Source organism: Eulemur rufifrons, chromosome 28 (assembly GCF_041146395.1).
Source record: "Eulemur rufifrons isolate Redbay chromosome 28, OSU_ERuf_1, whole genome shotgun sequence".
In the NCBI taxonomy this organism is placed as follows: domain Eukaryota; kingdom Metazoa; phylum Chordata; class Mammalia; order Primates; family Lemuridae; genus Eulemur; species Eulemur rufifrons.
In genome coordinates, this window is record NC_091010.1 from 27,484,283 (window position 1) to 27,507,885 (window position 23,603).

The window sequence follows — 23,603 nt, forward strand, 5'->3', positions numbered from 1 at the left end:
ATGGAGGCCAGAGTCTGTAGTCCCAGCTACTCAGGAGCTTGAGGCAGGAGGATCCCTCGAGCCCCAGTTTGAGTTTGCAGTGAGCTATGGTGACGCCACTGCACTCTAGTGGCCAAGGGAGACTATTTCAAAAAAAGTTATTTTAAGAGGCCAGTTTATTTTTTGTTTCATCTGCAGCAAGATGAAACGAAAAAACGGCTCCTGCGTGGTCACTTCAGCCCTTCCTACCTCTACTAGTTTCATCAGTGAATGTGTGAGCCCAACCCTACCCCCTCAACCCAACTGTCTTCCATTCCCTCAGAGGCAGTGTATTTCTCTTACTCCCATAATTCCACACAGCAAGTCCAGTGGCTTGTGCCTGAACGTTCTCCTCTTCCCCTTCCCTCTCCTCCAACATTATCCAACTCAGGAGGAGAGTGCCAAGGCAGTGCTTCCCTATCCACTGTGCTCTGCCACAGCTGCCATGTGTGAGGTCAAGAAAAAGGTTGGGAACACTTCTAAGCCTTAGAACTTCTGTACTCTTTTTCACCCTCATTGTAGGGGAAATACACTATAAAACACTGGAAAAGAATCCTTGACACACCAGAGCAATCATGTGACCGCATCTGTGCACATTCATATTCAACGTTTATAACACAGAGACAAGGCCATTCGGTGCCTTCCTTTTTAACTATCAACCACATTCAACAAAGGTATAAAACACAATTACTTTATTGATTTCTTACAATCAAATACTGCCAACTAGCATTACTTCCACTCATGCATCATTAAAAACAAAGGACATTTCCTTGGTATTTTCAAATGATGCATTATACAAAAAACAAAGTTAGAACTTAAAATGCACCCTGATTAATTATGTAAACTGGTAATTTGTTTAAAAAAGCATAACTAATAATTTGGTTCCTTTCATAAAATGGAAATTTAAATATTTCTCCTGATAGTCTTGAGGTTATCATTATTAGTGCAAAGTGTGGCACATATAGTTTCATCTAGAAAGGTGTGTATCTTACACACCTTATTTAAACAAACAAAATGTGCATAACGAAACGCATACAGTCAATGCATGATAAAAAGCATGTCTCAAATATAAGGCAGTCCATCAGGCCACCATATTATTTAGGTTTTGCATTATCATTTATGGCATTATAGATTAATTACACGTAACATATTTTTATATATTTTTAACCCTGAAGATAAGAAAAATAATTGTTGCTTGAAAAAATTATTCCAGGTAGCCATTTGGTTTTGTATCAGGAGAAAGTGAACCTCCAAGAGTTTAGTGTCTTGCCAAGTCGGAATCATTAGCTCAAGTCAATGAATCAGATATGCGACGTATTTCACAGTGACCGTTTCCCAAGTCCTGGCACTGCCTCTTCTCCCCAGTCTGCCAGATGATGAAGCATTTCCGGGATTACCCTTGTATGTGGTTTTCCCTTTTTTTTTGCTTAACTGTATTACTGTATTATTTCTTCTTTTCACCTCTTCTGTGACCTTCCATTTTAATTATTCATAAGTCCTTTCAGAATATCCTCAGAGAGATCCATAAGGGGAAGTTCTGGAGATGGAAAATCCAAGGGAGGAAGATTTGGTATTGGAATGTCCTTGGCTTTCCCGGTATTTGCTGCAAACTTCTGCCAGGTTGAGGAGGCTGCGGCAGTTTCTGAATGTGGTGGCAAGCTCCATAACTCTGACTTTTCTACAAAATCAGCATCTACATCCAGCTCCTTTTCTATCGGACCTTTTAGAAGTCTGGCCTTTTCAGCCTTTAGTTGTTTATTTTCTTTCCTTAATCTTTCATTCTCAGCCACAAGGAATTCCACATGCCTCTTCAACTCTGCAATTTTGGTTGCCTGCTCCTCTATGATCGTTTTATCATCTTTTGGGGCTTTGCTTCCAATACATGGCTCTGTGGGCTCACTCTTTTGCTGAAGTAAAAATAGTAGTGTGTCTGGATCCCTGTCAAAGATCCCCTGAATTTCAGGCAGGTGTTTCTCCGCGGAAGGGCTGTACTTCTGAGAAAGAAGGGGGCTCTGGCCCTCTGTGTCCTCAGCAGAGGGTTTGTGAGATGCCTGAAGATGGGTGGCTACATCCTTGTCTGTGTTCTGCTGAGCTTTCAATCTTTCCTCACGCTTTGCCCTTTTCCACCTCTCCTGGATGAGGAGGAGCTGTTTCATGTGGCTATCCCTTTGCAATTCCAGTGATAAATGAGCCTATTACACAGAAAGAAAGATACAATTTGAAATCTCTTTAGTAATATCCTATATATACTACCCCAAGATCCTCCTTTCTAACTCAATAACACTTAGAATTCATATACTATGTTTGCAATTCAATGAAACCTCAAAAATTTTTCAAGTTAACTAGGTCTTAAGCTAACACTGTTATTCATAAACAAAACACTATTCATTCAGAAAGTCAAAAGTCCTATACCCAATCAACACACTAAATGTGCCTTACCCCATCTGCAAACGCCAGTTGTACTCAAAAATAGAAATTTTCCCTCTTTAGACATATTATCTCTACAAATAGCTGAAAAGAAAGTCTTGGCCAGGCTCGCTGGCTCACACCTGTAATCCCAGCACTTTGGGAGGCTGAGGCGAGAGGCTAGGAGTTCAGGGCTGCAGTGGGCCATGACCGGACCCCCGCACTCCAGCCTGCGCCACAGAGCAAGAACCCGTCTCGAAAAACAAGAAAAAAGCCTTCCTATTACTAGGGTGTTTAGAGGGCTCAATGCACACCTATGTTACGTAACCAGGTTCTATATCGTCAAAGGGAGTGTAAATGATAGAACACAACTTTTAAGTTCCCTGGGTTCAGTTTGAGTAGATTTTTCCTGCTACTGACATCCCTCACAGAAATGGTACCTTTAATTCAGTCACAAAAATATTTACCAAGTACCTCCTAGGTAACCTGCCACTTTTATAATCAGGAATTGTCTGGATAAAGGCATTTTTAAAACCTAGGCAAGCTCTCCCCAAACACAGAAGACAATTTTTAAACTATCTTTAACAAGCAAAGCATAGTCCAGCTGTGTGAGCTAATGGTCAAATATGAGCTAATGATCATGAAAGGTCCTAAGAGGGTCTCTAAAGATACATCGGATAATCTGAGATCTGTAACCACTAAGAAAAATGCTAGAAGTTTCTTCAAGCCATGTCAGGGACATCAACGGCAGTTCATTTAGTTTTAATTTCCTTCCTGAAGTACTTTTATCTTGCCTATTTAATATATTTTTGACTAGAGTGTTTTGAGAGGGGCACAATGCTTTATTTTATACATCATTCAAAAGTCTCTACAAGAAAATCTTTCTAACCCTGGTTGCAAATATTAAGAACATGTCTCACCTGCTCAGATTGTGTCAACTTCATGGCTTCGGAAAGATATGCTGGTAAAAAAAAAAAAAAAAAAAAAAAAAAAGAGGCACATTAAAATGTAAGTGTCATCATTTTGTAATTAACAGATAAAACGAAGAGTTTCAATATTCCTTATATGACAAAAGAACTGGTCTTAAAAAAAAATTCTGCTATAACTTCAGATTTAAAAAAAGGTCAGGATTCTTAACCTCTCCAAAAAAGGATGTCAGTGGTAATGAAATGTAAGTATTCCCTATCCCATCTTGAAGGTTTTGTTCTTTAAAACCCTTGTAGATTTTACAATTAAACCGGCACGGTAGCTCATGCCTGTAAACCTAGCACTCTGGAAGGCTGAGGCAGAAGGATCACTTGAGCTCAGGATTTTGATTGAGACCAGCCTGCCTGAGCAAGAGTGAGACCCCCAGCTCTATTAATAGAAAAATTAGCCAGGCATGGTGGCACGCGCCTATAGTCCCGGATACTTGGGAGGATCACTTGAGCCCAGCAGTTTGAGGTTGCAGTGAGCTATGACGATGCCACTGCACTCTAGCCCAACGACAAAGGGAGACTCTGTCTCAAAAACCACCAAAAAATAGAAACCAAAAAACCTGAAGATAGCCTAATCACAAAAACAGGTTTAGGGAAGATTAAAATTAAACAAGAATCTATCGAAACCCTATTACTCATTATGTTCACAAAAATATCAAGAGATTACCAATGACTTTTTATTCATCTGAATACCTGGACTATATCATTTTGGCCTCCTACAGACTCAACTTTTAATAAGCTATGCCATCAGTCTACTACAAATTAGGTAGTTAAAAGCTCTAAGAACTTGTTGCCGTAGTCTAGGAAGTTAATGAGAACAGCATAATGTCATTTACGAAGACCTTCAACAAACTTTTCTGTCATCTTAGGATCAGATCCTGAGTGACTTAATTTGTTTGAATTCAAATAGCCAATGTAAAAATCCTTACTTTCTTCTTTGGGCTGTTAGAAAGCTTAAGGCAAGTTCTCCTTCTATAAATATGCAAGAACTCATGGTACATTTTGTGAACTATACTCCCAGTCCTTTCCCATTTTATCTTTCTATAGATTTCCTCATCTACCTATTCTTAATTACATTCTATATTTCATTGTTATATTCCTCTGTAAGACACTTTATAACCTTTCTGGAACAAGATGGGATATAAATAACAAGTACTGTATTACTAATAATAAATCATGCATCACCATTTTTTATCTCTTGCTTACTATAAACTTTTTTGGTAACTTTCATTTCTTTTCTTTTTTTTTTTTTTTTGCCCGCCACAACTTTCATTCCTACATTAAGTTCCTTTTTTGCCTTTTTACAGATACCACAAAGCACTGCTTTCTGTCCAGTCTTAATCCAAACATTTTAATGATTTTTCTGATTTCATGACTTAGAATTGTTGTCTCCTTGCATCTACCATAGTCCTTGAGATATAAATTAGATGCTCCAAGAACGAAAAAACGTAAGAGTTGGTATGGAGAAGTCTTTGCTACAACCATACTTACCATACTTACCTTTTTTCCCCTCAATTTGTTCTTGTCTTTTATTTCTGTACTAAGTCTGTATAGCTGCATACTATTTCTCTCCTCTTGTTCACGTTTAAATCTGTTGGGGCGTTCTATATGCTCTGCTATTGCCCTGATACAGTAAGGAGGAATGTTCTTAGCCTTCCCATCTTGCCTGCATACATGTCTCTCTGAACTATAGTTTGTTTCAAATGCACTTTTCTAACAAATAGAACAGTTTTCACAAAACCAAGTTTAAACCAACTGAAACACTTCCCTTTGTAGAACAGCGAAACTGTTTAACATGACAGAAAAGGATACCCAAAGATACCCCAAAGCACAAATAATTCAACAAAGAATCACACTGTCATTTAAAGTATTTCCCACATTTAAATCTTACAATTGGGGCGCTTTTTTTTTTTTAAGTTATTTAAAAAAAAAGATTATTATCTGATTGCATGGTCATGGATTTGCTCCACACATAATAGGAACAAATGCCCACCAAGACAGAAGTTTAGGAAAGGAATATTATCTCAGAAAAATCTAACAATTCTGGTTAAACCACTTCCTTCAATTATGACACAAGGCTAAAATTCAAAGTAGAGAGTAAGTAAATCATGGGGAAAAGGAACTAAGGAAATCTGAAGAACTTGTTATTTCTCAAAATAATAACCAATTTGCACTATTCTATCAGCTATCCATTAAACTAGTACCAGAGCACAAAATGTGCAGCCAAACAGCACCACCACATGATAAAGACTGATCTGCACTAGAATCATTTTCATGTTACCAGTTTCACAGGAGGGCCCCGGAACTTCCTCATTTAAGCTTTTGCTCATTTGTTGTCTGTGAAACAAAATTCACTTAAGGAACTGGACTGCATGAGAACAATAAGAGAATTACACCAATCCAGTTACAGCTGCTAGTCAAAGATCTAAAGCAAAAGATTTTTCTAACAATATTGAATCCCTGGGAGTCTGTAACTTGTTAAATTTACCCTTTTTCAATATGGAAAAAAATCTGGCACCCGCTGCCAGATTTAGATAGTATTTTCCTTCCTGATTTGCTATCCCAGGTTATCTGGCAAACCTGTGTATGCTCAGTTTCATTTGATTTAGCCTCTTTCCACCTCAAGCGTAGATCCTATCTTTCCACAAGAGGAAAGAAAAATCAAGTAACTTCTTACTTCGACACATTTACAAAACAAATACTACAAAGTATAGAGGCTATAGAGTCTTCCTTAACTATGTAATCTCAGGGTAAGTTTTTAGTCTCAGAGGTCCTCCTTGATCTTTGAGAGCTGGACACAGGCTAACTTCGTTTGCTCTTAAGTCCTCCCGTTTCTGGCTTTCCTTCCTACTTGTCTTTTTCAGGTGTTGACTGTTCCCTATGACATCTCTAAAATGATTTCCTTCCTTTCAGAATACATCTACATCCATACCTCCCAAAACACCTATTATAAGCCCCAGTTGTGAGTCAATTTAGAAAACAGCTCATTTCAACCACATAAATTTTCAACTCCACTCTAAAACAAAACACAAAGCTATTTTTAACCAAGTCTAAACTCCAAATCTGCTCAGTGGGATTTATTAATCACATTCAGTTCTATCTCCATCATTAAAGCCAATGTGCTCTAACTGGCTGCCTTTATCTTTTCTACTCCTAAGAATGTCACAGACTTGGGGGGGTTGGTATTTGAAACCAAACAATAGTTTTAAGTCTTCAAAGACAAGGATTAGGTTAGGAATGGAACTTTTCTCCCTTTATTATTATTTAATTTATTTATATGTATGTATCTTTTGTAGAGATGCAGTCTGTGTTGCCCAAGCTGGCCTTGAACTTCTGGGCTCCAGTCATCCTCCCGAAGTACTGGGATTAGAAGTGTGAGCTGCCGCCAGGCCCAACCTTTTCTCCCTTTTATATTCAGAATATCATATAGCTCAGTGTACAACATATGTTGATTCACTGTTTTAACATGTTATATATGTGTAACCATGACTATTTTGGGTTATAAAGGCATCAATTCATGGTGGCATTGGTTTTCTTAAATAGGTTTCTCTACAAAAAAAGAAAAAAAAATAGAAAAATTAGCTGGGTGTGGTGGTGTATGCCTGTAGTACCAGCTACTCGGGAGGCTGAGGCAGGAGGATCTCTTGAGCTCAGGAGTTTGAGGTCGCAGTGAGCTACGATGATGCCATTGCACTCTAGCGTGGCAATAAAGCTAAACATAGTATATTGTCTTTATGGTGACTACAGATTTAACAATCTGATTCACAACAAAATATGGTTTAGAAAAGATTTAAAGAGCACTAGCTAGCAAGCTTAATGTTATACGAAACCCCCATAAAACTCACATAAAAATACAGATTTATGGGGTACCTAAACATGTGCTCAACCCTAGAACAGATACATGGGATACTCTTCAACAGCAAAACTAATTCTATTAAAGAAAAAAAATTAAGACTTGAAATTTTCTCTGAAAATTAGTGACTTATAGGCAAAAATCACTGAAGTAAGAGGACTTATCCAAACCAATGCCCACCAAGCAGTCTGTATTTCAGCAGTAAAATAACATGGGAGGGACAGACTCTGCCAGGAAAGAATTTGGCTTTGATCAGACCAACCCAAGGGAAAAGGTGCCTACCAGCACAAAGACTTCAGGGCTTGCTCTGAGAAAGGTGACTCACACCCATTTTGGATTCAGCATGATTAAAACATCCCCTTTCCCAAAGCTTTTTGATTTGTTGCTCAGCCAACAGAAACTGATCTAAGCAAAACAGGCCCCCAGGAGCTAATAAAATTAGGTCTTTGATAAGAAGCCAGCAATTCTAAACTTTATACCTAAATGAAAACTATCACCAGCATGTTACTATAGGCAGGCATGGAGAGATGAAATACACAGAAAGACCTAAAGAAAGACCACAGGAAAAAATCTTCCACCATTTGAGGTGGCAAAGGTCTTTGGTGGGTTTTGTATTTTCAGCATCTTAGAAAATGGACACTCAGTGAAAATGAATTGGTCGGAATTGAATTATTATTACTTTCAGAACCTGAACTGGCCAGCTATTGAAACCCTGACTCCTTTTTTATAATAAGATAAACTGGCAGGCTTCTAGCAGTCAGCTTCTGTCTTTAGGAATCTTTGGGCTCAGAGAGCTGTGCCAGGAATCATTTACCAGTATGGTATTTATGCCATCTTCACGCATAAACACACTGGGTTAGGAGGAGCTAGGAAATCTTACACTCGCTTGAAAAATAATCAAAGCTGATGTTCTGGTGGGTCAGCAGTGTCGACCCTGCACATGCAGGGCAACCACACCACTATGATTGTGATTTTCATTTAGATAAAGTATTAAGAGATACTGGGGGGAAAACTGCCCTTCAGTATTACACTTAGTGTTTCTTAAAAAGAATACTCACCTGCAGCCTTTTTGTGACAAGAAATAGCCTCTTCGTATTTGCCTGTAGCTAATAAACGGTCTGCCCGTCTGCTCTGTTGATGAGCCTAGAAAACAAACATTCCTAAGTTCCTCTGAATCATAAAATAAGACATGACTTTTTTTAAAAAAAAAAGGCACCTTTAAGAAGATAAATAATGCCATATGTTGCCACACATCAAACCACCATTAACAGCTGTATCTATAACTAGGAAAATGCAATTAGTAGAGCCTAGAAATACAGCACCTGAAAGAAACTGGCAGCTTCTCTCAACACCACCAATAAATCACTCTCAGGGTTGACACCAGGCACTTCATTCCTTCAGTGACCACATTCTTCCATTCTTCAGAAATAGACCAAAAGAGTTGCAATCACAGATTGTTACTCAAAATGTATATTTCCTTGGCAGGGTGCAGTGGCTCACACCTGTAACCACAGCACTTTGGCAGGCCCAGGATTACTTGAGGCCAGGAGTTCAAGACTAGCCTGGACAACACAGCGAGACCTCATCTCTACAAAAAGTAAGAAAAACTTAGCTGGACATAGTGGCACATAGCTGTAGTCCCAGCTGCTCGAGAGGCCAGGGCAGAAGGATCCTTTGGGCCCAGGAGTTTGGGCTACAATGAGCTATGACTGGGTCACTGCACTCCAGTCTGGGCAACAGAACGAGGCCCTGTCTCAAAAATTAAAAAAAAAAAAAGTGCATTTTATTTTTAACAAGCTCCTTTCAAAACAAGGGCTATTTTGCAGATTCACTAGTCTATATAGTTTAAAAACTATAATCAGGAAATCATTTACCAAATAGTAAAATCCAAGCATCTTTTGTATCATTCTTTCAACATTAAAGTTACTATTTGTTTTTAAAAGAAAAAATGTGGAAATTGTACAGTTGAGGAATTAATGATACCAATATCTAATATCACAGGGTAGGTTTTTTTCAGGTACAAGTCACCAAAAGAACAAATTCAGAAGTTCTAAAAGCAAATTAAGTGGCCCTGAATGTAAGGTAAATGGATTAAATAAGCTGTCACTGGCCTCCTTATATTTGCTACACTTTAAGAATTTCAAAAGAGCTTTAATGTACATTATTTATTTCATCTGTTTTCACTACAACTTTGTGAATGTGTTTCTCTCTCTTACATAGGAAGGCCAAATAGACTGATGGGGTCATGTAACTTACCTAAGATTATTATTACATTTAGCTAGCCAGAAGAAGGCGTGATCAACAAAGTCTTCTAACTAATGTAATGTTTTCCTCACTGACTCACATGATATAGCAAAGCTTCATAAAAAAAAGCAAAAAGTACTTCACAGTTCATAACACCATTATTCACAATAGCCAAAAGCTAGAAGCAATCCAAATGTCCATCAACAAATGAATACACCAAATGTATTATATACACACAATGGAATATTACTCAGTCTTAAAAAGAAGGAAATTCTGACACATGCTATATAACATGGATGAACTTTGAGGACATTTTGCTAAGTGAAAAAAGCCAGTCATAAAAAGAGAAATACTTGGCCAGGCACAGTGGCTCACGCCTGTAATCCTAGCACTCTGAGAGGCCAAGGCAAGAGGATTGCTTGATGCCAGGAGTTTGAGACCAGTCTGAACAAGAGTGAGACCCTGTTTCTACCAAAAACAGAAAGAATTAGCCAGGCGTGGTGGGGCGCACCTATAGTCCCAGCTACTTGGGAGGCTGAGGCAGGAGGATGGCTTGAGCCCAGGAGTTTGAGGCTGCAGTGAGCTGATGACACCTCTGCACCCTATCCAGGTCCACAGGGTAAGACCCTGTCTCAAAAAATAAATTAAAAGAAAGTAAAATACAGGTTCAATATTGTCTTCTTTCCCAAGGTTAAACAGTATTACCTTTTATAACTTTCAATTTATTTATTTCTGTGTCCCTGGGGAAAGCTATATGTAAAGATGAAAAGGAATACCATATGAACACAATACCAAAAAGGCAGCACAGAAAAATCTAATATATGCCTGACCTATAGTAGGGTCTTCAGTTAGGAGCAAAGGAGAAACCTCATTCACTCCCCCTGTCCCAATCATTTCACTATGAGTCTCCTACAGACAAGTAGCCAGCAGTATCTCCAAACAATAAGCATTGAATTGGTTGCCAGCAGTATCTCCAAACAATAAGCATTGAAATTGCAATGCATTTATACTTAAGATAACTGCTCAAGTGTTAGAGAATTTCAGGAAGAACTCTTTTTAATTTTAAATCTAAGGATCAACTTCTCCCACATGCAGCTCCCCCTGCATCTTTTTGCTTTCTTCAATTTCCAGTTAAGCTTGCTTTTTTCCAGAACTGCCACCATCTGTTGCGAAGACAGTGAGAATCTTGTGCAGTATCTTTCAAATTACCGGATGCAACCCACTAGTGGGTTGTGAAATCAATTTAGTGGGTCACAACTTGCATTTTAAAACAATCTAATATTATAGTAAATATTACACTGCATCATATATAGCAAAAAGGTTTTGTTTTTGGTGAAGTTTATGAGGGCCCCGCATTTCTGCACAATTCCAGGAAGCATCTTCTATAATATAACAGCTCTGCAGTAATACATACATGTACCAAGCTGTAAAAATTTCTCATTGTGGATCACAGTCAAAACAGATGGGCAAGCATTGGAAAGATCAATATTTTATTTAGAAATCCTGCTTTAGAATCCCATTATCACCATTTACTCTGCATTTCAAATTTTTCATCTGTAAAATTGGGGGAATATCTCATACAGCTACTAAGAGGACAAGACAAATAATGTATGTAAAATGTCTGATGCCAACCCCACCACTTAATAATTGCTGGATATATTTCAGTGCTCTACTGCCTCTCCCCAGAGTGCCTCCATTAGGCCCAGCCTAGTTTGTGACATAGGATGAATTTTCCTTGAATTTTTCAGGGCAGCATGGGGTTCAAATAGCCTCTTTTCATATTAAAGATTTTAGTGCCAACATGGTTAACATATATAGTTGGCTCCACGGATGTACAAGGCCATTCCTTGGACCATGATATCTGATTCCTCTTCTTAGATGAAGAAGCTTAAAAACAAAAGGCTTCATTAACCACATCACATGATGTGAGAACTGACCATTCCAGAGCGAAGCCGTTACTCTCAGCACCCTTAAGGGCCAAACACACAGAAAACAATGTGGCCACGCAGTCACATGGACCCTGCCCTCTGCAGCAGAGGTAAGCAAAGCATGAGCAACGGTCATGTTCAAATTAAGATCTGACATCACTTTCCAAATCAGCAGCAAACAAACCAAAGAACTAGATTTGAAGTTTGTTACCAGCACTCACACTGCCAAAATTAAATGGATGCAAAGAAATCCCTAAATATATACTAAGTAATTTTATAAGTCACCATTTTCCCATAGTAAAAATTGACCCAAAAAACCTGATGAAACAAACTTAGAGTACAAAAGACTAGCTATTTTTTTCTTCGATGAAGAATTTATTTTTCTTTTCATCAACTTCAAAAACCAGAGAACTAGAACACATTATCGGAACTACATATTAAAATAAATATTTCAAACTAGTCTCTTCCAGATCTGAAAAATTCACTGTGAGGAAATAAGCCTACAGGCACCTACTGCAAATCCAACATAAAAGAATCAATACTAGGGCAGAGGCACTAAATGCCAACACACAATCTATGGTTCAATATAGACAGGACCATACTGAAATGAAAATAAGGAGTACATTAATACAGAAGCATTAGTAGAGAGAGGTCATATCAAAATAAGTTGTGATCCATGATGTATCTGAGTCACTGACCTAAGTAATTACTTAATTTCTCTCAGTCTAGGCTTATTCATCTGTATAACTGGAAACTTCTTACAAAATTCCAAGGATACCCAGAGGACACATGATTATAAATCCATGTACTGTAGTAAGTCCTCATACAGTAAATTTGGACTACACTGAGATCATGAGAAAAAGCTTGTATATACAAGCTTGTGGGATTTTTCAAAGGCACTCATCAAATCATAGCACTGGGAACTATTTCTCATGTGGAGTCACTTAGATACTTAGATACTAAGATAACTTAGATACTAAGTTAAGCATCCCCTGACATAAAAGAATGACAGCTTTCAAAAAACTCCAGTCTTCTAAAACTCTTGACAGAGGCCTGTCACTGGTACTTAGCAACACAGTTAAATAATTCACATAAATGTCAATCTCTCTTCCACTGTTATCTGTCAATAATCAGCTAGGCTGGAAATCAGATCTTTTAAATCTCAAATGGTTTAAGAAACCAAGATGCCAAATTTCTGATACTTGCCCATGTAAGTTTTATGGTTGGATTATGGAATTATGTTAGCCTGCTTAAGAGAACTTTTTCAAAATTCTCCTTCTATAAAAGGAGAATTTAAATACTATAGTCACCATTTAACTAATTTTTCCTAAACTGGTGATTCTGCTGCACCATCTACAACTGTAGCCTAGTTCCAGTCTTCTCATAAGCCCCCACACCTGTGGGGCAGTTGGCTGGGGTTATGCTGCAGCCTGAAGCCAAATAAAGTGAAGCTAACTGGAACTGAACCAATGGTCATTTTGCAAGGACACTTGAACTTTGAAGCACTCTGTAAGAGGCTGGTTATTTTTAATAATATTCCTATTAAGTTTCAGTATTGAGCCATCCATTATATTTTATTGTTTCTTAAAAACAAGAGAAGTGCAAGATATTTCCCTGGTTTTTAAAACTCACAAATGTAGTCTAATTCTTCTTAAGTGTAAAGAACTCCTACCAATGGAGATAAAACCCAACTTAATAAAACTGGAGTGAGGGTGGGGGGCTCCTCAAAGTAGTTAGCCTACTACCAGTGATTTGGAACCACAGCTTTAGGTTCCTAGAATCTCAGGTTTTCAAAGCTCAGAAAGTCCAAACTTTTATTCTACAGATTTTAAATGAAGGGCTTATGGTCTGGTTATAATAGCTAACTCTTACACTGTACTATGTACTGGGTACAGTTCTAAGTGCTTTACACTCACTCACTTACTTACTCCTTTAACCTTCACAACAAACCTGAAACATGAAACAGAATGAGGTCAAGTAGTTTCCCCAAGGTTACACAGCTACTAAGCAACAATGCCAGAATTCAAATTCAAGCTGTCTGGCTCCAGAATCTATACTCTTAAAACCACCAGGCTCTATTGCTTTTCTATAGAGTAGTTTGAACCAGTCCAAGGCTCTTCCACGACTTCAGGCTTTGGAAGTAAGAACCTAGTCCTCCATAGTCCTTTTTCCAATCCCACTATGGCAAAGAATTGCAAATCTGACTTAAAAGATCTTCCTGTATGCAACCTTAAGTAATCTGACTTTTGTATCCAAAACGGGTACCCTCTCCGGGAAACTAAAAGATGTAGTGGCCAGTCTGGAAAGAACTCGTGTTTCTTCTTGGTAGTTCTTTTTCTTTCTCTTTGGCTTCTTGTTTTTTTAACTGCAAACCTGAAATACCTAAAAATATAATAAGGAAATAGGCTACCAGCACTTTTTCTGAAAACAGCAAATATCTATTGCACTTTCATGATGCCTAAATTGATGAAACTGAGCTAAAGAGGGACAGCTCTTTTTTACCAGCTGTGTCTAATTTGTTCAGGGAGAAGAGAGACTCTCAGTTTATGCATCAATATATGTGTGAGAAATCAGTAAAGAGAAAAATGGGGCTGAGGAGGAATATTACTCCATCTATCCAAAGTGAGAGGCTTAGACTCAGACCTCCCACGTTAGAAGTTAAAACCAGTATTACACACCAATTCTGCCCTGGCCGGCTTCAGTCTCTCCAGACTGCAGGGAGGTGGCTACGTGGCGCTAGGAGGCATTTCCCCCGGCCGGAGAGGAGGAGGTGGCAGTCCCAGCTGGTGGCATCCCCTCGCCTGGGGCCCTGCGGCAGGGGGCGCCCGGAGGTGGCAGGAGCCTCCCGGGGATCCCCAAGACGAGAAAGTGTGGGGCGGCATGCCAGGAGCCGCTGTGGGGCAGGGCCTGCCTGTGCCCCCAGATGCTGCGAAAACCCCTACCGAGCCCGCCTCCCAGCCTCAAAGGTCAGGCGACACGCCGGAGACGGGACCAGGCTCCTGAGGCAAAGGTACCCAGGAGGGACGCTATCCTCTGTGGGCCACTCACCAGGTTGAGAGGTCCTTCCATTACTTCCATAGACCCCGGGATAAGCGGCGGCCTGGGGAAGGGGAGCGGCGGCGCCGTGGCACATGGAGGGGAGCGGCGGGGAGGCGCGACGCAGCCGCGGAGACGGCGGCTCCTCTCCGCTCCCGGAGAGCCAGCGGTGAGAGCACAGACAGCAACAACCAAGCCACTTCCTCCTCCGGCGCCGCGCCGCGGGCCCGCCCCCTGCGCCGCCGCCGCCGCCACGGCCACGCACGGCGCCGTGACGTCACGCGCGCCGGCGGCTAGTTCAAGGTGGGAGGGAGGGCAAGGAGAGACTGGGGCTCAGGGAAGTAGGGGGACCAGCTGGCGTACGCTTGCGTGCGGTCAGTCTTTCCTCTCGCGAGAGACGTCATCTTCAGCTTCTTGACGCTACTCTGATGTCACGTGAGGCGGTGCGGCCTTGTAGTTCATAGCTTAGAATGGCTTTCTGCTATTGGCTTCTCATATTTCCTTCCAGCCTGGCTTTTCCTCAAATCCACTCTGTTTAGCTACACCCTCTCTTGCTCTCCTGTTCCCACCTTTATTTTTGTACCGGATTTTTTTCCCCCTCAAAAAAGCAGATTTGAAAATGCTAAACCATGCACTGGACTACTGCCGACCCCCCTGGAGGCTAACAGACATGAATGATAGATTCAGGGCTCTGCCCTCAAGTTGCTCACAAACTGTTAAAATAATAAGGGTCACAGATAGCCAGATATAATACTGATTCATTTAACAGTTAATTGTGAGCCAAGCCAACATGCAAGGTTCTTTCTGTCGTGGAATTCACTGACAAGAGTTGTGATTTCTTTGGCAAGGGGAACAGATAAGGAGCTGTGATAGAGACGAACCAGGTGGGGTTGGGTGGTGAAGGAAGGTATCTTAAAGGGCATGGGTTTTTTTTGTTTTTGTTTTTGTTTTTTTGAGACAGAGTCGCGCTCTCTCCTGTCACCCTGGCTAGCGTGCAGTGGCGTCATCATAGCTCACAGCAACCTCAAACTCCTGGGCTCGAGTGATCCTCCTGCCTCAGCCTCCTGAGTAGCTGAGACTACAGGCAGGTGCCGCCGTGCTGGGTTGGTGGCTAATTTTTCGTAGAAACGGGGTCTCACTCTTGCTCAGGCTGGTTTCAGACTCCTGGCCTCAAGCAGTCCTCCTGCCTTAGCCTCCCAGAGTGCTAGGATTACAGGTGTGAGCCAGAGGGCATGATTTTTAAGTTGAAACCTTGAAGAGCCAGCTAAGCAAAGACCCTGGCAAAGGAAATGTCTTGCATAACACTAAAGCAGAAAAAACAGCTGCAACATCCTTAGGATGCAGGAAAGAGGTGTAGGCCTCTGACCCCATAAAGGTTCGCTGAAAAATCATGAGTCAGATTGATTAATAGTAGGAAGGAGATACAAATTTATTTACCTGAATACACAGGAACCCTCGGAAAGAAGATTCAACTCCCCAACAAGATTTAGAAGTTTATATACCTTTCTGGTAAAATGGGTTATGAGGGTTGGGGAGAGCATTCTGTTCAGAGGCAATAAAGGATTTCTAGGGAGGATGAATGGGCGAGGAATAAAGATTAACTGGTAAGTAGTTCTCTTTAGAGTTTGAATGAGTCTGAGAGATGAGACATTATCTTCTTAAAGAGTCTGTCTGGTGTGGTCACGTTCCTGGTCTTACTGAGAGGGGAGGGGAAGGAAAGAACAATTGTTCTCCTAGGTGGGTCTGGACCTTAGGAAGATAAAGAAAGTTTACATTTTTGTGGAGTGCTGGGGCGTGGGGGGAGGTTAGAGAGACCTTCAGTTAGTCCAGATGTCAAAAAGCCATATTTTGGGGTAAAATATTTTTAATTTCCTTCAGAGACAAAAACAGAAATCAAAGAGGTAGGCAAGTTCCAGAACATAGATGACCCCGTAGTACACAATGAAGCATTTGGATTTTATTCAAAATGAATTGAGAAGTGAAGAATCTTAAGCTAGATAGTAATTTTCTGTATAGCTTCTGAAAGATCAATTTCCTTACAATATGAAGAATAGATTGTAGGGGGCCTATGGCAAAAGAACCAAGACAAGCTAATTGATTAAGGGACTAATTACAACAGCTTAGACTGGAATGGTAGCAGTGAATGTTACCAAAAGTTCAGCACTTGTCCCCAGGGCCAGACAAGTAGTTTGAGGAGAAGGAAAGAGGAGTTTATTGATATGCCAGTAAATGAGGAGGTTGGCACATTCTCATCTCAAAGTACCAATGTCCTACCTCTAAGCAGAAGCACAGAGCTTTTAAAGGTTCTGATTAATCTCATAGTCCCATATTTGGCTAGGACAATCTCATGACTTCTGTCTGGGAAATTCCCTGGAGCCATCTCCGGTGGCACAAAGAACAAAGGACACTTTTGCACTCCCAACCACTGGCCTGAGGCAGGGATGTAGGTTTTAGTTCTCAAAAAGGGTGAGGGGGGCCGGCACGGTTCACGCCTGTAATCCTAGCACTCTGGGAGGCCGAGGCGGGAGGATCACTCGAGGTCAGGAGTTCGAGACTAGCCTGAGCAAGAGCGAGACCCTGTCTTTACTAAAAATAGAAAGAAATGATCTGGACAGCTAAAAATATATAGAAAAAATTAGCCAGGCATGGTGACGCATGCCTGTAGTCCCAGCTACTTGGGAGGCTGAGGCAGGAGGATCTCCTCAGCCCAGGAGTTTGAGGTTGCTGTGAGCTATGATGATGCCATGGCACTCTAGCCCAGGCAACAGAGAAAGTCTGTCTCAAAAAAAGAAAGAAAGAGAGAGAGAGAAAGAAAACAAAACAAAACAGTGGCCTTAGCATGATCCAAGGGTGGAGTTTTCCACCCTCTGGTGTCAAAAGGTAGAGTATAGGACATGAAAACCTTCTCTGCACATCCTCCATAGACTGGTCAGAACCACTCTCCATGGTTGGTGGCCTCTTACCTGGAAAGAATGCTGGTCAGTTGTGCTGAAACCGCAAAACAGAAGAGCAGCATGAGGCAGTTGATTGAAATCCGGGATGGAGAATGTGTTTCCAAAGGCTGGTTCTGTTTGGCCCTTAGGGATGAGAGCCTTACGAGGTTAGAGAGCAGTTAATGAGGGAGAGGGTATAACAGAAGTTTCTCTGGAGTCCCGTTGGCCAAGAGCGGGGTCCGTTCAGTTGTTTGGGGACTTCAGATTTTATTTTTGTTCACAGAGCCCCCAAGTTTCAGTGAGACCCTGCCCTGGCCTCTACCTTGATTGCAGCCTCGTGAGATGGCTGAGATGGCCTGAGCAGAGAACCCGTCAAAACCATGCTTATATTCCTGACGATGGCAATTGTAAAATGATCAATGTGTGTTGCTTTAAGCTGCTAAGTTTGCGGTAATTTGTTATGTGGCATGGAAAACTATTGCAGATTCCTTCAAGGGGATAAAATTTAGAGGCAGAACCTTCCTGATAAACAACAACCATGAGCGGTGAATCTATGTCACGGCACCACTCAATCCACGGTGGCTGCTATGCAGTGGGCACGTTTAACACCTCTAAGGGGAACTGCAGCAACAGTTCAGCAAGGAAGCAAAGTATGATACTTTCAAGGACATACCATACACACTGATGTTTGAGAGCAACTTCATCCAGATCAGCAAAAAAGGAGAAGTGATGTACACAACCACATCCACTTGGTGACCACTGGCATCACATCCTCCAGTCCTGTCCTCTGCCCCTTGGCATCGTGCTGTTGGCAGACCTCCGGTTGATCATCACAGGCTCTGAAGAGCACACTGGGCCTCACCGAGCCATTAAGGGAAGAGATTATAAACATATTGTCTTAGTCTGTTTTGTGCTGCTATAACGGGATACCTAAGACTAGGTAATTTGTAAAGAACAGAGATTTATTTCTTACAGTTCTGGAGGCTGAGAAGTCCAAGGTCCAGGGGCTCACATCTGGCAAGGCCCTTTGTGCTGCATCATCAGATGGCAGAGGGCAAAAAGTGGAGGGCAAGCGAGCATGTGTACGTGCTGGAGAGAGCAAGAGATTGAATTTGCAGCCTCAAGCCCTTTCATAATCAACTTAATCCATTCATGAGGGTGGAGCCCTCATGGTGTACTCCCCTCCCAAAGGTCCTTAATGCTTCTCCAGAGTGTACCAAAAGGCTCAATTTCAGACATTCCTTGGATGTTGGCTGCTCTAATCTCATACCCAATATTGTAATTTGCTGTTCAGCATTATGATAGTCCCATTCTTCTTAAACTACCCAAATCAAGGCAGAATGATCTGTTGTGGGATATTCTTAACCATTAGAAAGTCCTTCCTTTGTTTGAATTATAATCTGTCTTCCCATGACTGCTATGCCCTGAGTTCTGTGTAAATCACTATAACATTCCCTGCTACCAAAATGTAAAATGTCTCCTGGAGAGAGTTGGAACCCATTCTATTAAGTGAAGTATCCCAAAAATGGAAAAATAAGCAACACATGTATTCACCAGCAAACTGGTTTCCCTGAGTGCACATTTGGGAATAACACCAATTGGGTATCGGACAGAGGTGGGGGATGGGTGGAAGGGATGGGTGTATACCTACTTGATGAGTGCGATGCGCACTGCCTGGGGAATGGACTCGCTTGAAGAAAAAAAAAATGTAAAATGTGCATATCCTTGACTCGGCAGTCCCCATTCTGGGCATCTTCTCTGCAGAAATACTAGCACAAGTGTAGAAAATAAAGATATGTGAGGCTGTCCATGGGGCATTGTAATAATGATCTCCCTAGTTTTGGGATTGTTCAAATAAAACTAGCTAGACCATTTGGCAGGGCTGCTACAGAGGGAATTTTTGCATCAAATGGGAGCTTGGCTTGATGACCTCAGAAGTTTGTCTAGGTTATAAGTCCTTGGTTTGCTCATTTATGGGAAGAGAGGGGAGCACACCCTTCTTGTCTCACTTTCTGTCTTCTCTGCCTCCGTTGTTTTTCTCCCCCTTAGTACAGGAGCTCCATGGAGAAGAACCTTCATGTGGTCCCTGAGGTGTCTGCGTCACCTCCTCTGATTATGCTGTAGGAGAGGTAATCCATTGTACCTGCCACACATACTATGTTTGTGGACTTCCCAGTGAAGCCACCCCAAGCACACTTTCTTCTGAAGTCACAAAATCTCCAGAGCCTGCCAAAGGGGCAATAACAGGGGTGACAGCAGTGCTGGGTGCATGGCAGCAACCAAGTCTACAGGCCCAGGGTAGATCTACACAGCAGTGTCGGGCACAGCCAGCAAGGGCTGAGGGAGAAAAGGAGCCAGCACGGTCATGGCAGAACCACCAACATGTCCTCAGTGCCGGATATTTCATGCATGTCCTTGGAGGGTACTTACAGCGTGTTGGCAGGGGCTCCCAAGGGCTCTCCAGAAGGCAGAATGAGTGCGGTGACTACAGAAGCAGAGACTACCAATGAGCCCATTGTGAAAACAGCAAAAGGGCCAGTAGGGCGATCTCACACCTTGCAGAGGGAGGCCTACATAAGTGAATGGAATGAAAGCCACAGAGTTTCCCAGGGCAGTGCTGCAGATCAGACGGAAAGATGGGAAGGACGGGAAGAGCACAGAGCAGAGAACTCTCAATTAGAGGGCCCTCTACCACAGCACAGGTGAAACTTGCATCAGGACAAAGGAAGGCAAGTCAGTCTGAAAATCATCTTCCTGCCAGTCCTTAGCCAACCATGAGACCATAAGAAGTTTGCAAAAAGAAAAAACGCTGGAGCATCCCGGGAGGCAGCAGACACAGCTTCTCCACTCACAAGAGCTGCAGGCACAGTCCCACCATAAAGGATTGTAGGACATTTCACAACTGGGATGGAGAAGCTGCTCTGCAAACTAGCTCAGATTCTGTTAAGTAAGAGACCCAGCGGGACTGGCTCTTTTTTAAGCAACTTCAAAGCCAGCCTTACTACAGGGGCCCTGCCACGCAATAAAGAGGTGGACATTGTGTCTAAGACTGTGGAGAGGGGCAACATGGGGGCCTCCTGGAGACAGCAGAGGGGGCCAGGGCTGGAGATTGCTGACCCCGTAGTATCCGAGACCAACCAGGTAGGCAGTAATATTTGAAGCCGAGCCTGTTAAATAAGAACCAGAGCAGGAAGCTATCACGGGGACTTGGAGACATATCCTTAGAGAGCCAAACCCAGCTTTCCTTATTGCAGTTTAAATAAAGCAGAAAACCATGCAATCTCTGAATGAAATGCCATCTGTTTGAATTTCCACATTCCATACTCTGAGAGTGGCCTGTGATGTCAACTATGCCGCAGCCTGAGTCTCCTCCAGTGGGGCCCCACCTCACACTCATGTTCAACAGAGCCAGTGTGGACCAGTGCGGTGGCTCATGCCTGTAATCCCAGCACTTTGGGAGGTTGAGGCAGAAGGATCGCTGAGGCCAGGAGTTCAAGACCAACCTGGGCAATGTAGAGAGACCCCATCTCTACAAAAAATTAAAAAAATTATCCAGCCATGGTGATGCACACTTATAGCCCCAGCTATTCAGGAGGCCGAGACTGGAGGATTGCTGAGCCCAGGAGTTTGAGGCTGCAGTGAGCTGTGATTGAGCCACTGCACTCTAGCCCAAGCAACAGAGCGAGACCCTGTCTCTTAAAAAACAAAAAAACAGAGGCAATGTGGGTGCTCCATCTCCCCTCAACCACTTTCTGGCTTTATTTCCCCAAGATGATGGCTAAAAGTCATAGATTAGAGGCGGAAGCACCACCACCACCTTCCTCTCCTCTTCCTTTTCTTCTCCTTGAAAATCCCAGATCATAGACATTCAGTCTAGGTCATAGACGCAGCAAGGAGACAATTCACCTTCCTTCAAGATATTCAAGGAAGGCAGGATGGATACAGCATAGGTGCTGGCAATCAGAATGGGACAGTCTATCCGCTGGGCTTAGCAATTCCATTCCTTGGTATATATACCCTGGAGAAACTCTCACATGCATGTTTCAAGAGACAACTACAGGAATGTTTAAAGCAAGCTATTATTAAATATGAAATATTTGATTTTGTAATAGCAAAACACTGGAAATAGCCTGAATGCCTATGGAGGAGAATTGTTAAACTATAGAATATATGGACAGTGGGATGTTAGTATAGTAATGCAAATGAGTAACAGCCATACATGTTAAAATGGATGAGTCTCAACTAAGGTTGGGTAAAAAACTTCACAGAAAAACACATGTGATAGAGTTCCCACTTATTTACCAAGTCCTAACAATGTGTTGGAAAAGCGGGGGAGGAAACATGGGAGTGATATACTCAAAGTTCAGGCCCACTGTTGTCCCTAGGTAGGAAGGAGGGAGACAGAACTCAGTGTGCATAAGGGGTCACAGCAGCGTAGTGTTCTGTATCCAAGCAGGATGCTCAGTCCATGCAGGTGTTTACACTTGTGATTTTTCACATTCTCCCCTCTCTGAAATAGGTGACCTTATGATCACTGTCAGGTGGCAGTTATGATGAGGTTGTATGGCTTTAGAGATATTAATACTTTAACCAATTGTCTTTCACCTGTGTTTCCCTTTTTATGTATGCACAAGCATGATATAGGACAAAAATATGCCTAGGTCTGATGAACCAACCCCTTTCACTGTATATAAAATAAAAATTCTAAGTGGCAAAACAATGGCCCCTGTCAGAGACAGCCAGGTTGCCAGCATAGCTGGCATGTAGCAATGCCAACATGCCATCTTGCCTGCACTCACTAGGTGTGAGGGCTCACATGCCTGCTGCGCCATTCTTTTTTTCCCCCTTCCTTTAAAAAATTGTTTTTTTTCTTTGTAGAGACAGGATCTTTTTTTTTTTTTTTTGAGACAGAGTCTCACTCTGTTGCCCAGGCTAGAGTGAGTGCTGTGGCGTCAGCCTAGCTCACAGCAACCTCAAACTCCTGAGCTCAAGCGATCCTCCTGTCTCAGCCTCCCAAGTAGCTGGGACTACAGGCATGCGCCACCATGCCCGGCTAATTTTTTCTGTATATATTTTTAGTTGTCCATATCATTTCTTTCTATTTTTAGTAGAGATGGGGGTCTCGCTCTTGCTCAGGCTGGTCTCGAACTCCTGAGCTCAAACGATCCGCCCACCTCGGCCTCCCAGAGTGCTAGGATTACAGGCGTGAGCCACCGCGCCCGGCCGAGACAGGATCTTGATATGTTGCCCAGGGTGGTCTTGAACTCCCCACCTCAAGTGATCCTCCCACCATGGCCTCCTAACAGTGCTGGATTACAGGCATGAGCCATCACACCCTACCCCCTTTCATCAGATTCTTTTTTTTTAGGGACAGTGCCCAGGCTGGAGTGCAGAGGCACAATCATAGCTCACTGCAGCCTTGCACTCCTAGGCATGACCAATCCTCTCACCTCAGATTCCCAAGTAGCTGGGACTGCTTGTGCCTAGCTAATTTTTTTTTTTTTTTAATTTTTGTAGAGATGGGGTTTCACTTTTTGTTGCCCAGACTGGTCTTGAACTCCTAGGCTCAAGCAATCCTCCTGCCTCAGCCTCCCAAAGCTCTGGAATTACAGGCATGAGCCACACAGTGCCTGGCCTACCATTCCTTGATAAGAAAGCATCTGATAAGTGCTTCCCTATTTGCAACTTCACTGTGAACAAAAGAGAAGACTGCCTTTAGCTTTAAATGGAAACAAACTACAGCAAGTTTTAGTTTGTTTTTAAGACTGAAGGCCAGCGCGGTGGCTCACGCCTGTAATCCTACCACTCTGGGAGGCCGAGGCGGGCGGATCGTTTGAGCTCAGGAGTTTGAGACCAAACTTAGCAAGAGCGAGACCCCATCTCTACTAAAAATAGAAAGAAATTATATGGACAACTAAAAATATACAGAAAAAATTAGCCGGGCATGGTGGCACTTGCCTGTAGTCCCAGCTACTCGGGAGGCTGAGGCAGGAGGATTGCTTGAGCCCAGGAGTTTGAGGTTGCTGTGAGCTAGGCTGACGCCACAGCACTCACTCTAGCCTGGGCAACAGAGAACAGAGTGAGACTGTCTCACAAAAAAAAAAAAAAAAAAGACTGAGTATGGTGGGTGTTGAACGGTAAGCCCCATCGTGCTTCGTGTTGATTCAAGTGCTTCTCTTAAAGATTTAAATTACTCTTTTTCCTGAAA

The 23,603-nt window shown here is 42.2% G+C and overlaps 1 protein-coding gene across 2 annotated transcripts; it reads right to left on the bottom strand.

The window, feature by feature from the left end:
* Positions 1 to 695: 695 nt before the first annotated feature.
* On the bottom strand, positions 696 to 14,662 carry NRBF2 (nuclear receptor binding factor 2). Of its 2 annotated transcripts, XM_069460148.1 has the most exons (4): positions 14,475 to 14,662; positions 8,313 to 8,397; positions 3,345 to 3,385; positions 696 to 2,210 (listed from the first exon to the last, which is right to left on the bottom strand). In XM_069460148.1, the coding sequence occupies exons 1-4, from the start codon at positions 14,502 to 14,504 to the stop codon at positions 1,500 to 1,502; spliced, it is 867 nt and encodes a 288-aa protein (XP_069316249.1). In that variant the 5' UTR covers positions 14,505 to 14,662; the 3' UTR covers positions 696 to 1,499. The 2 variants fall into 2 exon arrangements, with proteins under 2 accessions (XP_069316249.1, XP_069316250.1); XM_069460149.1 differs by lacking the exon at positions 8,313 to 8,397.
* Between the last annotated feature and the right edge of the window lie 8,941 nt (positions 14,663 to 23,603).